At 34.0% G+C, this 13,136-nt stretch overlaps 3 protein-coding genes across 5 annotated transcripts; 2 read left to right on the top strand and 1 right to left on the bottom strand.

The window, feature by feature from the left end:
• Positions 1-1,195: 1,195 nt before the first annotated feature.
• Positions 1,196-2,981, bottom strand: LOC122276833 (60S ribosomal protein L14-1). Its single transcript, XM_043086732.1, has 5 exons — positions 2,828-2,981; positions 2,578-2,679; positions 1,815-1,944; positions 1,615-1,727; positions 1,196-1,480 (listed from the first exon to the last, which is right to left on the bottom strand). The coding sequence occupies exons 1-5, from the start codon at positions 2,828-2,830 to the stop codon at positions 1,424-1,426; spliced, it is 405 nt and encodes a 134-aa protein (XP_042942666.1). The 5' UTR covers positions 2,831-2,981; the 3' UTR covers positions 1,196-1,423.
• A 2,456-nt stretch (positions 2,982-5,437) lies between these two features.
• On the top strand, positions 5,438-6,291 carry LOC122303041 (dCTP pyrophosphatase 1-like). Its single transcript, XM_043114575.1, has 2 exons — positions 5,438-5,592; positions 5,958-6,291. The coding sequence occupies exons 1-2, from the start codon at positions 5,458-5,460 to the stop codon at positions 6,180-6,182; spliced, it is 360 nt and encodes a 119-aa protein (XP_042970509.1). The 5' UTR covers positions 5,438-5,457; the 3' UTR covers positions 6,183-6,291.
• Positions 6,292-6,846: 555 nt separating this feature from the next.
• LOC122276818 (glycolipid transfer protein 1-like) lies at positions 6,847-10,684 on the top strand. Of its 3 annotated transcripts, none has more exons than XM_043086723.1 (8): positions 6,847-7,027; positions 7,120-7,143; positions 7,674-7,800; positions 8,136-8,191; positions 8,864-8,994; positions 9,468-9,603; positions 9,818-9,949; positions 10,342-10,684. In XM_043086723.1, the coding sequence occupies exons 3-8, from the start codon at positions 7,683-7,685 to the stop codon at positions 10,375-10,377; spliced, it is 609 nt and encodes a 202-aa protein (XP_042942657.1). In that variant the 5' UTR covers positions 6,847-7,027; positions 7,120-7,143; positions 7,674-7,682; the 3' UTR covers positions 10,378-10,684. The 3 variants fall into 3 exon arrangements, with proteins under 3 accessions (XP_042942657.1, XP_042942651.1, XP_042942662.1); XM_043086717.1 differs by having other exon boundaries at positions 7,671-7,800; XM_043086728.1 differs by lacking the exon at positions 7,120-7,143 and having other exon boundaries at positions 7,671-7,800.
• The last annotated feature ends 2,452 nt before the right edge of the window (positions 10,685-13,136 follow it).

Raw genomic sequence — 13,136 nt, 5'->3', positions numbered from 1 at the left:
CCAAGGGACTTCCAATTTCCGAAGGGTACTTCCAAGTTCCAAGTTGAAGTTCCAACACCTACGTGTCAAAGCACCCACACCAAACGTTTTTTGATTTTAGGAAAAATATAGTTGTAAGTACAATTGTGCACTAATCTATGCATCAATGTGATGTGATTAGTCAAAAAATAGATTTTATTAAAAACAGTATTAATTTAAATTTTAAGTGTGAATGAATCAGTATTGATACACAGATTAGTACGCAACTGTATTTGTATATAACAAAACTCTTTAACTCTCTTTGATTCTTTCCCTTGCTCGCCGTCACCGTCGCTTGGACTGCACTGCTGACACATTTCTTCAAACAAAAATTATAAATTTCCAACCATTACATGACTTGATAAAATAAATTTTGCTTTGGTTCGAATGTGCTCGAATTAGTCCGTTTGTCAATGAAGACTTTACAAGGGTTATCGCACCCATGATGTTTATGAGAAGACTGCCATATATCATGTTTGGGCGCTATTCGAGAAGGCTGCTTGTATTTCATTCTGGGTCTTTTCCATAATATTTTGAAAATCCTATTGAGATTTATCTTTTTTAAATTGAAATATATTTAATTTTTTAAATTAAAATGTATAAAATAAGTTTAACTTTTTAATAAAAAATGAAAAAAAAAATCTCATCAATAATTAATTTAAGATAAATAAAAATTAAAAAAATAATAATTCTCCTCAATAATTGATTTGAGATAAATTAAAATAACTTCATCTTACAAACATAAATTCGATCAAAGTGGTGGATCTTTGGGCGCTATTCGAGAAGGCTACTTGTATTTCATTTTGGGTCTTCTCTAAATTCGTTCCATATCAGACTCTTTGATATAATATCTGCCCCCACCTTGATCAGAACCCAAGCAATGACTCAAATAGAAAACCCAGACAATCCCGGATTACACAAACATAGAATTTAATGGTGTTTACCTTGAAGCGTCTAATTTTGATAAAACAAGTAGATAAATCTCAATTACTGGAATCCAACAATGAAGACTCCATATCAGTGTATGGTAGTGCTCTTAAAAGTTTAAAACACCAAGTACTTGCTCCTCTCAAAGGAGGGAAGACGCTACAGATTCAATAAAAGCAGCGATATGAAACCATAATATTTAGTTGGGCATATACTGGAACCCCATAAAATAACGATATGCAACCATCCAAAGAAAAGAGGATGAATACCCACACTAAGATTAAAATATTGAGTAACATGAACATCCAGATAAGAAAAGGTCTACCGATAAAACTGACTATAAATTAAGTCTTGTTGGAAATATATAAAAGCTCAAGCTGCTCTGAAACTCTGATTTCATTGAAACAATCTCACCATCCAAACGTTACAACAGCAGAAAATTCATAACAAAATTGGGAAACAGATATAAAAACTATGCTTAGGAAGCATTCTCCTTTTTCAGTTTTGCGAGCTCTTGCCTTACCAGTCCAGCCCTCTGCACAACAACATTAAAGAGCTCCATTAGCATACACAATCATAAAATTCAAATGGTTTTCAAATGTAGAGAATTGAGATAGAAAATCATTAATAAGTTACAATACAAGTATGTAGAGGCATACTACAACTGACCTTAATCTTTGCCAACATAAGTTTGAACCTATCAAAGTCAGTCAGAGAAGCCCTTCTCTTCTGAACAATTAACTTTCTGCCCCAGGAACTATTCTCCCACTTCTTCTTAACATCTGCCAATACATAAACAACAATATAACAAGAAGGAAATCACCAAATATGAAAATGAGGATAGCCCTATAACAACTAGCGGCTCCTACCAGCTTTCTCCATAGCATCAAGTAATTCCTTCTTCTTAGGAACCCTCTTAATGTCAATTTTAAGGTCAGTGAGAGAGAGCCTCTTGAAATTCATTTGGGATCTTTCCATATCAGGGGCATCCACGAGAGCCTATAGCAGTAGATAAAGCATATAATGAGATGGCTAATAATTAACAAACATTTCTCACACAAAGTGAAAAGGTCTAAAAATGATGTGAAACAATGCATCAGTATCCACAGATTTACCACAATTTATAAAAGAAAGGTGGTATTCCCTCCAAAGTCCGAAACTTCGAAAGAAACTCTTCGTGAGGCATTTTTAGGTCAAAATCTACCACTAACGGAAACAAATTTCAGACGGATTGTACCATAGACTTAATTTTCAGTAAGGATAGTGTGGTCAAACATTTAAACTATTTCTTTTCAAATAATCGAAGCTAACATGGCTGACTACATACAAGTATAACCAAAATAAAATCGCGCGTATTGCTATTCAATTGATAATTCTAACTTCACTTGAACATTTTGGACAGCAAATATGCCTTTTAAAAGAAAGTTCATACGACTCTAAATTCATTATCCAAATTGCAAACAACAAAATAAATCAAATTGGGATATACATTTAATAGCATACAAAATATGATCTCAAGTAAAGCATAGGATAATAAACCGCTTAATTTTTAAAATTTAAATTCACGAACAGGTTAGACGGGCGTAAATCTACAAGAGTACAACTAAAGAAATAACATTAAAAAGGGCGTACTCGGTTCTGGTCGATGACATCGACGATGACAACGAGTTTGCCATAGTCTTCGCCGTAGTTGACGAGGGCGACCCTCCCGATCTCAACGTATCTCTTGAAAGGCTGCAAATCACAGAAAAAATAAACAAAAAAGATCAGAACAAGCGCACGAAGATGACTTCGTAAGGAAAAGAGAAAGAGAGAGATAGAGATATCAAAGGATGACTGGTTGGTGTGAATGTAGTGTGAAGAGATGGAGAGAGAGGCTCACCATTTTGGTATCGTGAGAGATGCCGGAGGCGGAGCTAGAAGGAGAGAAATGAGGGGAGGGTAGGAACTAGGGTTTTTCTTCTAGGAGTGCCTTTATAGAGTTTTTTTGACCGCCCGATTTGGACTTCTTGGGTTTTCGGTTTTCTGGATATAAACGAACCGGCTCCTGTAGCAGGTGTGATCTAACAAAGTTGGGCCTAAATTTAGACGTGCCGTAAAGTCCAACCCAAACTGTTATCAATTTGAGCCTGGAACTTGAGCCCAAACTATATCCAAAATATCAGGTCTTACAAAAGTGTAAGTCCAGCCTACTCTAAAAGAATCTTTATTAAAGAAAAAACCACTTTTATAAATCGATGTATAGGACACAATTTTTGTTAGTGCGGTACAAAATATCGAAAAATCGATGGGGGACAAACTCAGACCAGCCTCCAGAGATCGAAATTGGCGTAGAACGGGTTGGCGCACTGTGAAATTTATTCAAAACTGATATCCAGTGGTTTGATTTCGGTTTAAGCTTGGGCCAGACACTTGAATCGACCGATAGTTTAACTGTATTTCTTTTAATTATACATATATGAAATGATGCTAAAATGGCGTCGATTTAGGACTTACTATTTAAAAAAATATAAAAGGAACAACGCCTTTTTAACTCTAAGATTTGAATGGTGCACGCTCCTCTTATTTCTCCTCATTTCTTTTTCCACTTTCAATTTCACAGTTCTCAAGTTTTGCCCCCCCTCTCTCTCTCTCTCTCTCTCTCTCTCTCTCTCAACACACACAGCCACTGAAGACTCCGACAAGCCGACTGGAGTTACGCTGAGACGGATGACGATGGTTTCCTCCCCATTCACTAGCCGGTTTCGGTTTTGAATAAAAAAAACTACATCGATACGTCAATTTTCACCCCTAATTTTTGTAGAGTTAGAATAATAAGATTTAATTTGCATTAAAGTTATACAATTAAATTCTTTTACGAATCAAGTTTTTCATATCAACATTGTAGAGGGAGTGTTCTCCACGCTGACTCAGAAATATAATTTTTCTAAAATAAAACACAATATCAAAAACATGGTGGGACAAACCATTACTTTTTTTTACTCATTATATCCCATGACACTAAGGTTTTATATATAAATTCATCTTACCAAGCTTATTAATGTTAATTTTAATTTTGTTGGTATATGTTTTATCAAGTGCGTATTTCTGTTGATTACCGCATCAAAATAAAGTCTTAAATCTTTTGTTGGTGCCTAATGCTCGAGGTATGCCCATATCCACTTGCTAAAAGGCACAGGTATTTCTCTTTATGGGCGGTTATCTTGATGGGTTGTGGGGTTAGCTACGGTATCATCTGTCTATAATTAACATGGAGAATTTATGCCTGTCGTAAGTAGAAGTCCATTATATATATCCGACTCTGATGAATTTTCTTTCTATACAATACCATATAGTGATCTCTTTTTTCCCTTCCTTTAGTCCAGATTTCATCACAATCTGAAATATACATATTGTCTGATGTCTATCTTAACATATCTACACAGCAGTTTTTTGTATGCCACTGCCAGTTTGCCATGATAATCATTTGCATGATACACACTGCTAGGTCCAGTTGAATGACATCTGGTCCTCTTTGATCTAAATATTTTATATGCAGCAAGCACAGAATGTGTGGCACTTTCGTTTAGAATCTTTGATATGCATACGAGTGTCTGGAAAGAAATTATTCGATCTTCAGTATGTATCTCTATATATTATCCCACGAGAGAGAGAGAGAGAGAGAGAGAGAGAGAGAGAGAGAGAAGGGGAGAAGGGACTTTTTTTTTTTTGGGGGGGGGGGGTAGCTAGCAGCCATTGAAAAGGAATGGTATCATAAAAAGGTAAAAAAGAGAAAACGGTATAGTATCTTTTCCCTGATTGAAAAACATGATTTTAAAAACTTGATTTTGGGTTGATGCTTTTCAAAAATCCGATTTTACTGCAACTATGTCACCGGAAAGAGCAGATTATATAATATGAGAAATGAAATGCCTTTTAAGGTGGTCCTGTTGTTTCCATAGATTATCATTCTGATGAGGTTGTGTATTTGTTTTGTGCCATCAGTAATCAGTGTTCCTCTAGGATCAACCTATTAATTCATTCTGTGCTGCAATTTGAAACTGTAATTATCCTTAAATGGCCAACTCATTGGGCCACCTAATCAATGAGTTGTTAGATCACTAAATGCGTGTATCTCCTCAATTCACATTGATGGGAATTTCCCACTCCCAGATAGTCATTCTGATACAGTGGGAGTGTATATGGTAGTAAATTTATACCCTACGGCTGGACTCGGTAGCCATGTTTCAAAGATAACCCATTTGGAATGGTAAAAATGTAATATTCTTGATCAATTTTAATGAGTTGAAGTTGGCCATTTTGAATGGTGGTGGCCGTGAGGAATCTCCTGTATTAACCATAACAAAGGTATTTTCTCCCACTATCATCCCTTAATTATTTCTCTCAATTTCATGCCATACAAGATACAAAATTCCATCAGAAGCAATATGCTTTTAGCCTTTTAGGTCTCTTTAAAGCTATATATATAAGACCCCTCTTCCTCTCCATGCAGATACTCCAAGAAACTGAATCATGGGTGGAGAAGAAGTGCTGGAAGAGAAAACTACGGACATCAGTCTGAAAGATCTGTCAGTGAAGCTCGAGGAATTTGCAAAGGCCAGAGATTGGGAGAAGTACCATACTCCCAGGAATCTACTCCTTGCTATGGTAATCTCAGCATGCATATATGTATCCAATGCTGATTCATTCATCCATGCTTCCTTTGCAAATCTTGCTAATCCTCTTTTACAGGAATACTCCTATCTGTTTCTGGGTCTCATCCATTCAAAAGTATCTTCTGTCCAATTTGACCAGAGGCCTTTGAAGAGAGGCACTCTTTCTTTTGAATGTGGAAAGTATATATATCTGAAATGTTATTTTGCATTAGAGCGCATCAGAGCCATCATGATCCCTTAATGCTCCCACGTGTTTTCTTTTTTCTACCATCCTCTTGATTTTGGGTCTCAGTAATTTGACAAAAACGTTAAACATTTCCCTTACGATTCTCTAAACTCTTCAAATCTCGAGTGTAGGTTGGAGAAGTGGGAGAGCTATCAGAAATATTCCAATGGAGGGGAGAGGTGGACAGAGGTTTGCCAAATTGGGAGGAATCAGATAAGGAGCATCTGGGAGAGGAGCTGTCTGATGTCCTGCTATACCTCATCAGGCTGGCTGATATATGTGGCATTGATCTCGGTGATGCTGCCACCAAGAAAATTGTCAAGAATGCAACCAAATACCCACCCAAAATCATATGAAAAAGCTGTTTTTCTAAGTCACTTTCTTTTTGTTTCCCGAGCTAGATTAAATATTATGACAATGAAACTCCCAAGTAGAGTTTACAATAAATTAACCTTTTCCATTCTAGAATTATTATGATTAATGCTATATTGACAGTTCTTTTTTATTTTTCAACAACTACTGAGGCAGAGGTGCTGCAGAGAGACGTTAAAAAAATTAAAAATCAGGAGTCATGACTATCAAAGCTGGCACTTTCAATGTATATATCACATCTTAATTTTACTTTACATCATGAACTGCACAAAAAAGGCTATTTATAATTGATATTTGGACCTTTAAATAAATGAAAATTTTCACTTTTAATTGTTGGAGGTGAAAACTAATTAATTAATTAATTAATTTTTTATATTAAGATATATAAAGTAAAAAATAATTATAGATTTATATTTTTTTTTTTTATAATTTTGTTGTAATCTTATCATACGGAATAGTGTAGAAACAGTGTTTTAAGGATGGCTTATGAGTAAAAAGAATTTAAAAAAAAAAAAATTAATGCTTGCAATCATGAATATATAAATACTGCATAATTATTTTTAAAAAATAAAAATAAAAATTTATATTAAAAAAATTAATTTTTTAATAATAAATTATACTCTTTTTTAAACAAACTGCAAAACTCAATAATCCGTCGAAGTCACCGACGGGAGCCGTTTCTCGCTTCCTTCGATTGTAATTAATTAGGAAAAGTGCAGCGTTAATTGGCGTCCCACTTAAAAAAGAAAAAAAGCTCAATCGTTAACGGATCGAATCTGATGCGTTGTCGATCGGTCAGTCTCCGACCATTGATCATCATCACCAAAAGGTTCGTTCCTCCGTCGGATCCAACCCTCACTTTCCTCTACTCTCTTTTGCTTTTTTCTCTTACCGAATTGATTGTTGTTTCTCTCTCTGCAGTTCAGATCGCCTATAAGCAGCTCAGTAAGCGTCTCCGAGCTCCTGAATCGCACGAATTATCCAGAATATCCATTTACATTTGGATTCCCCCCACCCCAAAAAAAAAAAAAAAAAAAAAAAATTGTTGCTTTTCCGATCCTTGTGATTGTTGGTGGATCTGATCAAATTGTTTTCCTCTCTCTCTGTTTGAGATTTATACGATATAAAAAATATGGGAAGATCTTATATCCTGATGCCTGTCAAATACATGTGTGTTTCATAATGAGATACTTCACTTGTGATTATAGCTTTGAATTATATACTTCGCAGTTCGCATGGATCGATTCATTTCCATTTATGAGATATTGAAAAATATGTGTATAATTTTTCTCAGTATATAAACGGGTATAATTCAGCTAGTATTGATAGGGATTTTTTAATTTCGCATCTTAAGTTTTATTTTCAAAATAATGAGTTGATGAATTTTAACACTTTTAACCTCACTTGATAATTTTGTTCCCTCTCACTCTGAAATCTGAGACTAATTTATTTACTTCGGGTGATATATGCAGTAGAGCATAGAAATGGAGGGAACAGTGTTCACTCCCGCATTGGAAGGAATACAGCATGTGAAGCTCGAGGAAGGGGACATGCTAACCACTCCTTTCTTGGAAGTCTGCAAGCACATACTGCCTATAATAGGTGCATTCTCTTGCCTCCATTATTTGAATACGGTAATGGATGGATCATGAAACTATATCCATCGGCGGTAGTGTCCTCATGGATACTGTGGCAAATGCATACTTGGTCTTAAATGTTGCTAATCCAATGTAGCCCTGTTTTCAAACTTTCAAAACCCGTCCTCTATTTGAATTAGGTATTGTGACTATTCTAGAATATGAACTTGTTATGGTGATTGGTGTTTTTTCATGATATAGTAATAAAGTCTGGTTGGAAAATATCAATATTACAGCGTGCTAGATCTGGGCTTGTTTCCTTGATTAATTACTTTATTATTTCATTCTTTCTTATGGCAGATAAGTTTGGAGCTTCTATGACCCTTGTTAAATCTGATATTGGAGGAAACATATCGGTAAGATGTCCTCATTGTGTATTTTTCCACAGTCAAGCTCACTTGTTTGTGTTTGAGACAAATTATTTTCTCTTACTTGTGAAGATGTCTTTATGATATGTCATACAATGCATGTCTGTGATATTAAACTGTAAGAAGCTGTGAAGATGGAGATTGTGAGCTGTACTTCTATTTCTGCTAGTGAGCTAAATATTTTTATTGGTTACTTTTGCTTATCTAGTTCTAGCTTAACTAGTAAATTTGTTTGTGTAATGTTGGATATCACTGTTATGTTATTAAACATGTATAAATAAAAGTGATCTTCCAAAGTACATCAATATGAGGTGAATAGTATATTTTGAGATAAATACACAATGCCCCTCAAACTACCACTCAATTTGCATTCACCCCTCAAACTATCAATTTTGGCAATTGCCTTTCAAACTAACAAAAAATTGCAATGTACCCACTGCATAAAAACTTGACATAAATACCCTTGATAAAACTTTAAAAATTCAAAAATCACTTTAAAAATTTTAAAAACTAAAAAAAATGATTTTCCCAAAAAATTGAAAAAATAGATTTTTGAAATTTCAATTTTCTAAATATATATTTTTTTAATTTTTTAAAATATATATACTTAAAAGTATTTTTTATGTGTTCCCATTCTGACTGTGATATTTTTTCTTGTAGAGATTGGAATCTAAACATTCTTCAAATCCATCCGACTTCAACCACTTGTATAACATGGTGAGAGCAGAGGTTGAAGCTAAAACAGCAAAAGAATCATCCAGTTGCACCAACGGACTTCTTTGGTTGACAAGGTAAATGATGCTAACTGTAGTATGCCATAGGGTTAGAAAAAAATAATTTGGAAAATTATAGCATTCAATCTCCAGAAAAGGACTTCAAAGATATCACTAAACTCAATCTAACACATGGATTGCATCGAAAATAAAATAGAGGAAATTAAAAGAAGCAGAATATGGATTTTTTTATAGGTATGAAGCAGAATAGGGAAATTCATTGGAACATTACTCTCTTTCTCTCTGTGTAATGGGTGTCCTTGCCCACTTTGTGGTATTTGCATGTCTGCTTTGTCAATGTGCTCTATGAATCTGACAGCAAGTCGTAATTTTCCTTAGTGATAAAATTGTAATCATGTTCTAACCAAGGAGTATTGGCTTAAATGAGAATTGTAATGCTTAATAATGTTGTTATCAGGAATGTTTATCATATATTTGCTTTGAAAATGTGATTCCTTTGTACTTATGATGTTAATACAATAAATCTTCAGAGCAATGGATTTCTTGGTGGCTTTGTTTCACAACTTACTTGAGCACAAGGATTGGACAATGTCACAGGCCTGTACAGATGCCTATGGAAAGACCCTGAAGAAATGGCATGGCTGGCTTGCTAGTACAAGTTTCACTGTAATGTCTTCAATGCCCACCCCCCTCAACCCAATAATTCTTAAATTATTGATGGAAATGGAAAATTTATTTGGATTCTTACAATAAGTTCTGATTTTCCTTTGCAGACGTTTTTCTTTGTCTGGTCTGACCTTTAATTCAGACATTTTGAATTACATATTAGCTAACAGGAGTAATTTCATTCGGATGTTTGGACTTATTAAATACTTTGCAGGTTGCAATGAAACTTGCTCCAGATAGAAAGAAGTTCATGGAGGTGCTAGGGGGCAGTGGTGATATTTATGCTGACATAGAGAAATTCTGCACAAGTTTTTCCCCTTTTCTTGAAGAGAATCACAAGTTTCTGGTAAGATGTCTTGCAAAATTGGAATTGTTGCTTTGAGTCTCGCCATATTTTGTTTGCAAAATTTGTGGTTTTGTGACTGATTGTAAAAACTTGAGAAGAAAGTAGAGGAAACAAAAATCCTTAGTGATGAGGCAGGTCATAATATCCTTGGTCACTTTTGAAAAGATGTTCAAGCTTCTTCTGGATAAAGGAAGAAAGCAACTGTGAGATTGGGAATTTTGAGGGATGGGTCTAAATGAATGGGGCTGAAAGTAAGTGGGTTTCAAGAGGGACAGAGTTTTGAGCATCAATGGTGGCATTGAGTTTTAACTACCATGATTTTTTCACAAAAAAAGATTACCACGAGTTTTAGATAGCTATAGTGGTTCATGAAAGTTCCTCTCTTGACACAGGCTAGTGTTGGCTTGGACGATCTGAAGGCTTCATGAGGAAAATGTCTCTGGATGAGTGGCTCTTGCTTCTGGCTACCCTGTCTTGTTTACCATCCTTTTCTTTTAGTTTTGAGTATTGGATAATTTGTCTTGGGTTCTACTTATCAAAAAAATTTGTCTTAGGTTCTAAAGTTTAAGACTTTATAAATTCCAAGTTTTTTTAAAATTGGGGTAGGCGGGGCAAGTAATAACTAATAAGTTACTTCAAACCATACGCAAATTACTCCTTTGAATCTTGTATTGTTTTAACATTAATTTGTCTTTTAACGATTCTCTAGAAATTCAATATGTACTTGAATATTTACTTCTGCTTTTGGATGTTGAGATGAGTTGAATTGCGAATAATAGTATTTTGTGGGTACCTATTATATTGAAAAAGTAGTACATATTTAGGATTGCGGTAGCTAATATAACTTTTAACTTTAAGATTTTTAGTTGTAGAGCTTAAGTAATAAGCTTTACTATTAAAAAGTTATTTATTGTTTTGTAATCAGATATCTAAATAACTTTCAAACAAGTTGCATTTATTTGGAAACAATATAAGAAAGTGCTTTTTGAGTTATAAATGACATAAAAAGTTCTTTAGGTAGTATTGTGCCTGTTATAAGATCACAAGACAAGGATGTAATTATCTGAAAGCTGTATGAATATTTTTGTCATTTAATAATCTTCTTTAAAATTGGAACTATGTTCCACATTATTCAAAAAATCATGTTTAAGAAAATTTTCTTAAAAGGTACTTTTTAGACTTTTTTTTTTTTTAGATTAAAAAGTAGTTTAATAAGTAATAACTAAACAATCTGATTTCATCGGCTATTTAATTACTTTTTACTGCCCTTAATGCAATTTCAAATAGAAGATCGATGCTTAGCGTTTCATACAGATGGTAACCTAAATACTCAAGCAATATAATAGCTATGCTTGTGTACTCTGATCTTATATATATGCCATGGTTACTTTTGATGGTTTACTGTCCTGCTCAATATTCATACAAAATGAAATTCTGGGATCTCTTGAACCCAATAACATTCACTTATCCAAGGCCCATAATAGGAGTAGGTGATTTTAATTCACTACTGAATCAAATTGAAAAACATGAAGGAAGGTTATTTGCCTCTTCTTCATTATCAAGTGGTCTAAAAAAATTCATGGAAGACAGTGGATTTGCAAATCTTGATTATTGTGGTCCCAAATTCACATGGACGAACAATAGGTAAGGATCTGGTAATATAAAAGAAAGATTGGATAAAGCCATAGCAAACCCTCAGTGGACAATGCTGCATTTAGATGTGAAACTTTTTCATTTACCAATCCATACCTTAGATCACTCTCCATCTCTATTGTATACTCAGGATAAAAATCACAATTTCAAAACTTTTAAATTCGAGAAATTCTGGACAAGAGATCCCTCATGTGTCACTGTGATTAAAAAAAAAAAAAGAAAAAAAAAGAAAAAAAAAGGCTTGGGATATACATCTGAATGGATCCTCTTCCTTCATTCTCAATCAAAAACTCAGAAGTAGAAAAAGTTCTCAAAATCTGGAATGTTAATGACTTTGGACACATTCAAACATGCATAAAAAATCTGTCCAATATGTTAACTCAAATATAATCGCAGGACTCTTCTAATAACCTCTTACATCAAGAGGATTCTATTAGAGAATGTCTTAATGAGCAATTGAAAAGAGAGGAAATTATGTGGAGACATAAATCTAGAATTCAATGGCTAACCACCACAGACTTGAATACAAAATTTTTCCATGTCTTCCACAATGAGGAGAAGGAGGAATGAGATTAATTGATCAATTGTTTGAAAAATGAATCAAACCAATGGGACTCCAATCCACTGAATATCCACAATGTTCTTGGAGCACTTTAAAAAAAAATTTCAAACATCCTCTCCTTTGGTCCCAGAAGATCTAGACAATCTGTTTCCTGAGAAGATAACTGAAATAGACAATCAATTCCTATATAAATTACCTTCAGAAGGAAAAATTCTCTCCACAATCAAATAGATCCCATCCTCTAAATCACCTAGTCTAGATGGATTCACATGATTTTTTTATAAGTATTATTGGGATATTGTGAAAGATGATCTTAATAAAGCTATTAAAAGTTTTTTCACATCAAGGCACGTGTTACAAGGGATAAAACATACACATATTGTTCTTATTCCAAAAATTGGTTCTCCTAACATTCATTAATTTAGACCTATAAGCCTTTCTAATGTATGTTATAAAGTAATACCTAAAATCCTCTCCAACAGACTTAAATAGTTATGCAAAAATTCATCTTTCCTTTTCAAACTACCTTTCTTCTAGGGAAGGTAATTCAAGAAAACATAATTCTAGCTTAGGAGGTGTTCCATGTTCAAAAAAACAAAAAAGGAAGAAAATGTCTCATGGTTGTCAAGATAGACATGGAAAATGCCTTTGATTTTATAGAATGGAATTTTCTTTTAACCATTTTTAACTGCTTTGGCTTTAATCAGACTTGGATAAACTGGATCAAAGAGTGTATTACAACAACTTCATACTTTGTTGTAATCAATGGAAAACTACATGGTCTAAAACACCCAAACAGAGGAATTAGGCAATGAGACCCTCTCTCTCTATTTATTTTCATACTAGGAAGTGAAGTCTTTTCAAGACTAATAACAAAACAAGAATATAATGGAAACATCATAGGGATAAAAATCAGTAGAAATGGATACTATATCTCCCATCTATTTTTTGTAGATGACCTAATTCTTTTTA

Source organism: Carya illinoinensis, chromosome 1 (assembly GCF_018687715.1).
Source record: "Carya illinoinensis cultivar Pawnee chromosome 1, C.illinoinensisPawnee_v1, whole genome shotgun sequence".
Taxonomy (NCBI): Eukaryota; Viridiplantae; Streptophyta; class Magnoliopsida; order Fagales; family Juglandaceae; genus Carya; species Carya illinoinensis.
This window is presented reverse-complemented; position numbering and strand designations above follow the sequence as displayed.

Bases quoted from the DNA above. Each gene is read 5' to 3' on its own strand.
- LOC122276833 (XM_043086732.1), bottom strand. The intron at 1,945-2,577 runs GTACGCCCTTTT...CTACTGCTATAG, and splicing joins ATGTCATCGACCAGAACCGA to GCTCTCGTGGATGCCCCTGA. The intron at 1,481-1,614 runs GTCAGTTGTAGT...GTTGTTGTGCAG, and splicing joins TTATGTTGGCAAAGATTAAG to AGGGCTGGACTGGTAAGGCA.
- LOC122303041 (XM_043114575.1), top strand. From the start codon at position 5,458: ATGGGTGGAGAAGAAGTGCTGGAAGAGAAAACTACGGACATCAGTCTG. The intron at 5,593-5,957 runs GTAATCTCAGCA...TCTCGAGTGTAG, and splicing joins GGAATCTACTCCTTGCTATG to GTTGGAGAAGTGGGAGAGCT.
- LOC122276818 (XM_043086728.1), top strand. From the start codon at position 7,683: ATGGAGGGAACAGTGTTCACTCCCGCATTGGAAGGAATACAGCATGTG. The intron at 8,192-8,863 runs GTAAGATGTCCT...TTTTTCTTGTAG, and splicing joins ATATTGGAGGAAACATATCG to AGATTGGAATCTAAACATTC. The intron at 8,995-9,467 runs GTAAATGATGCT...ATAAATCTTCAG, and splicing joins GGACTTCTTTGGTTGACAAG to AGCAATGGATTTCTTGGTGG.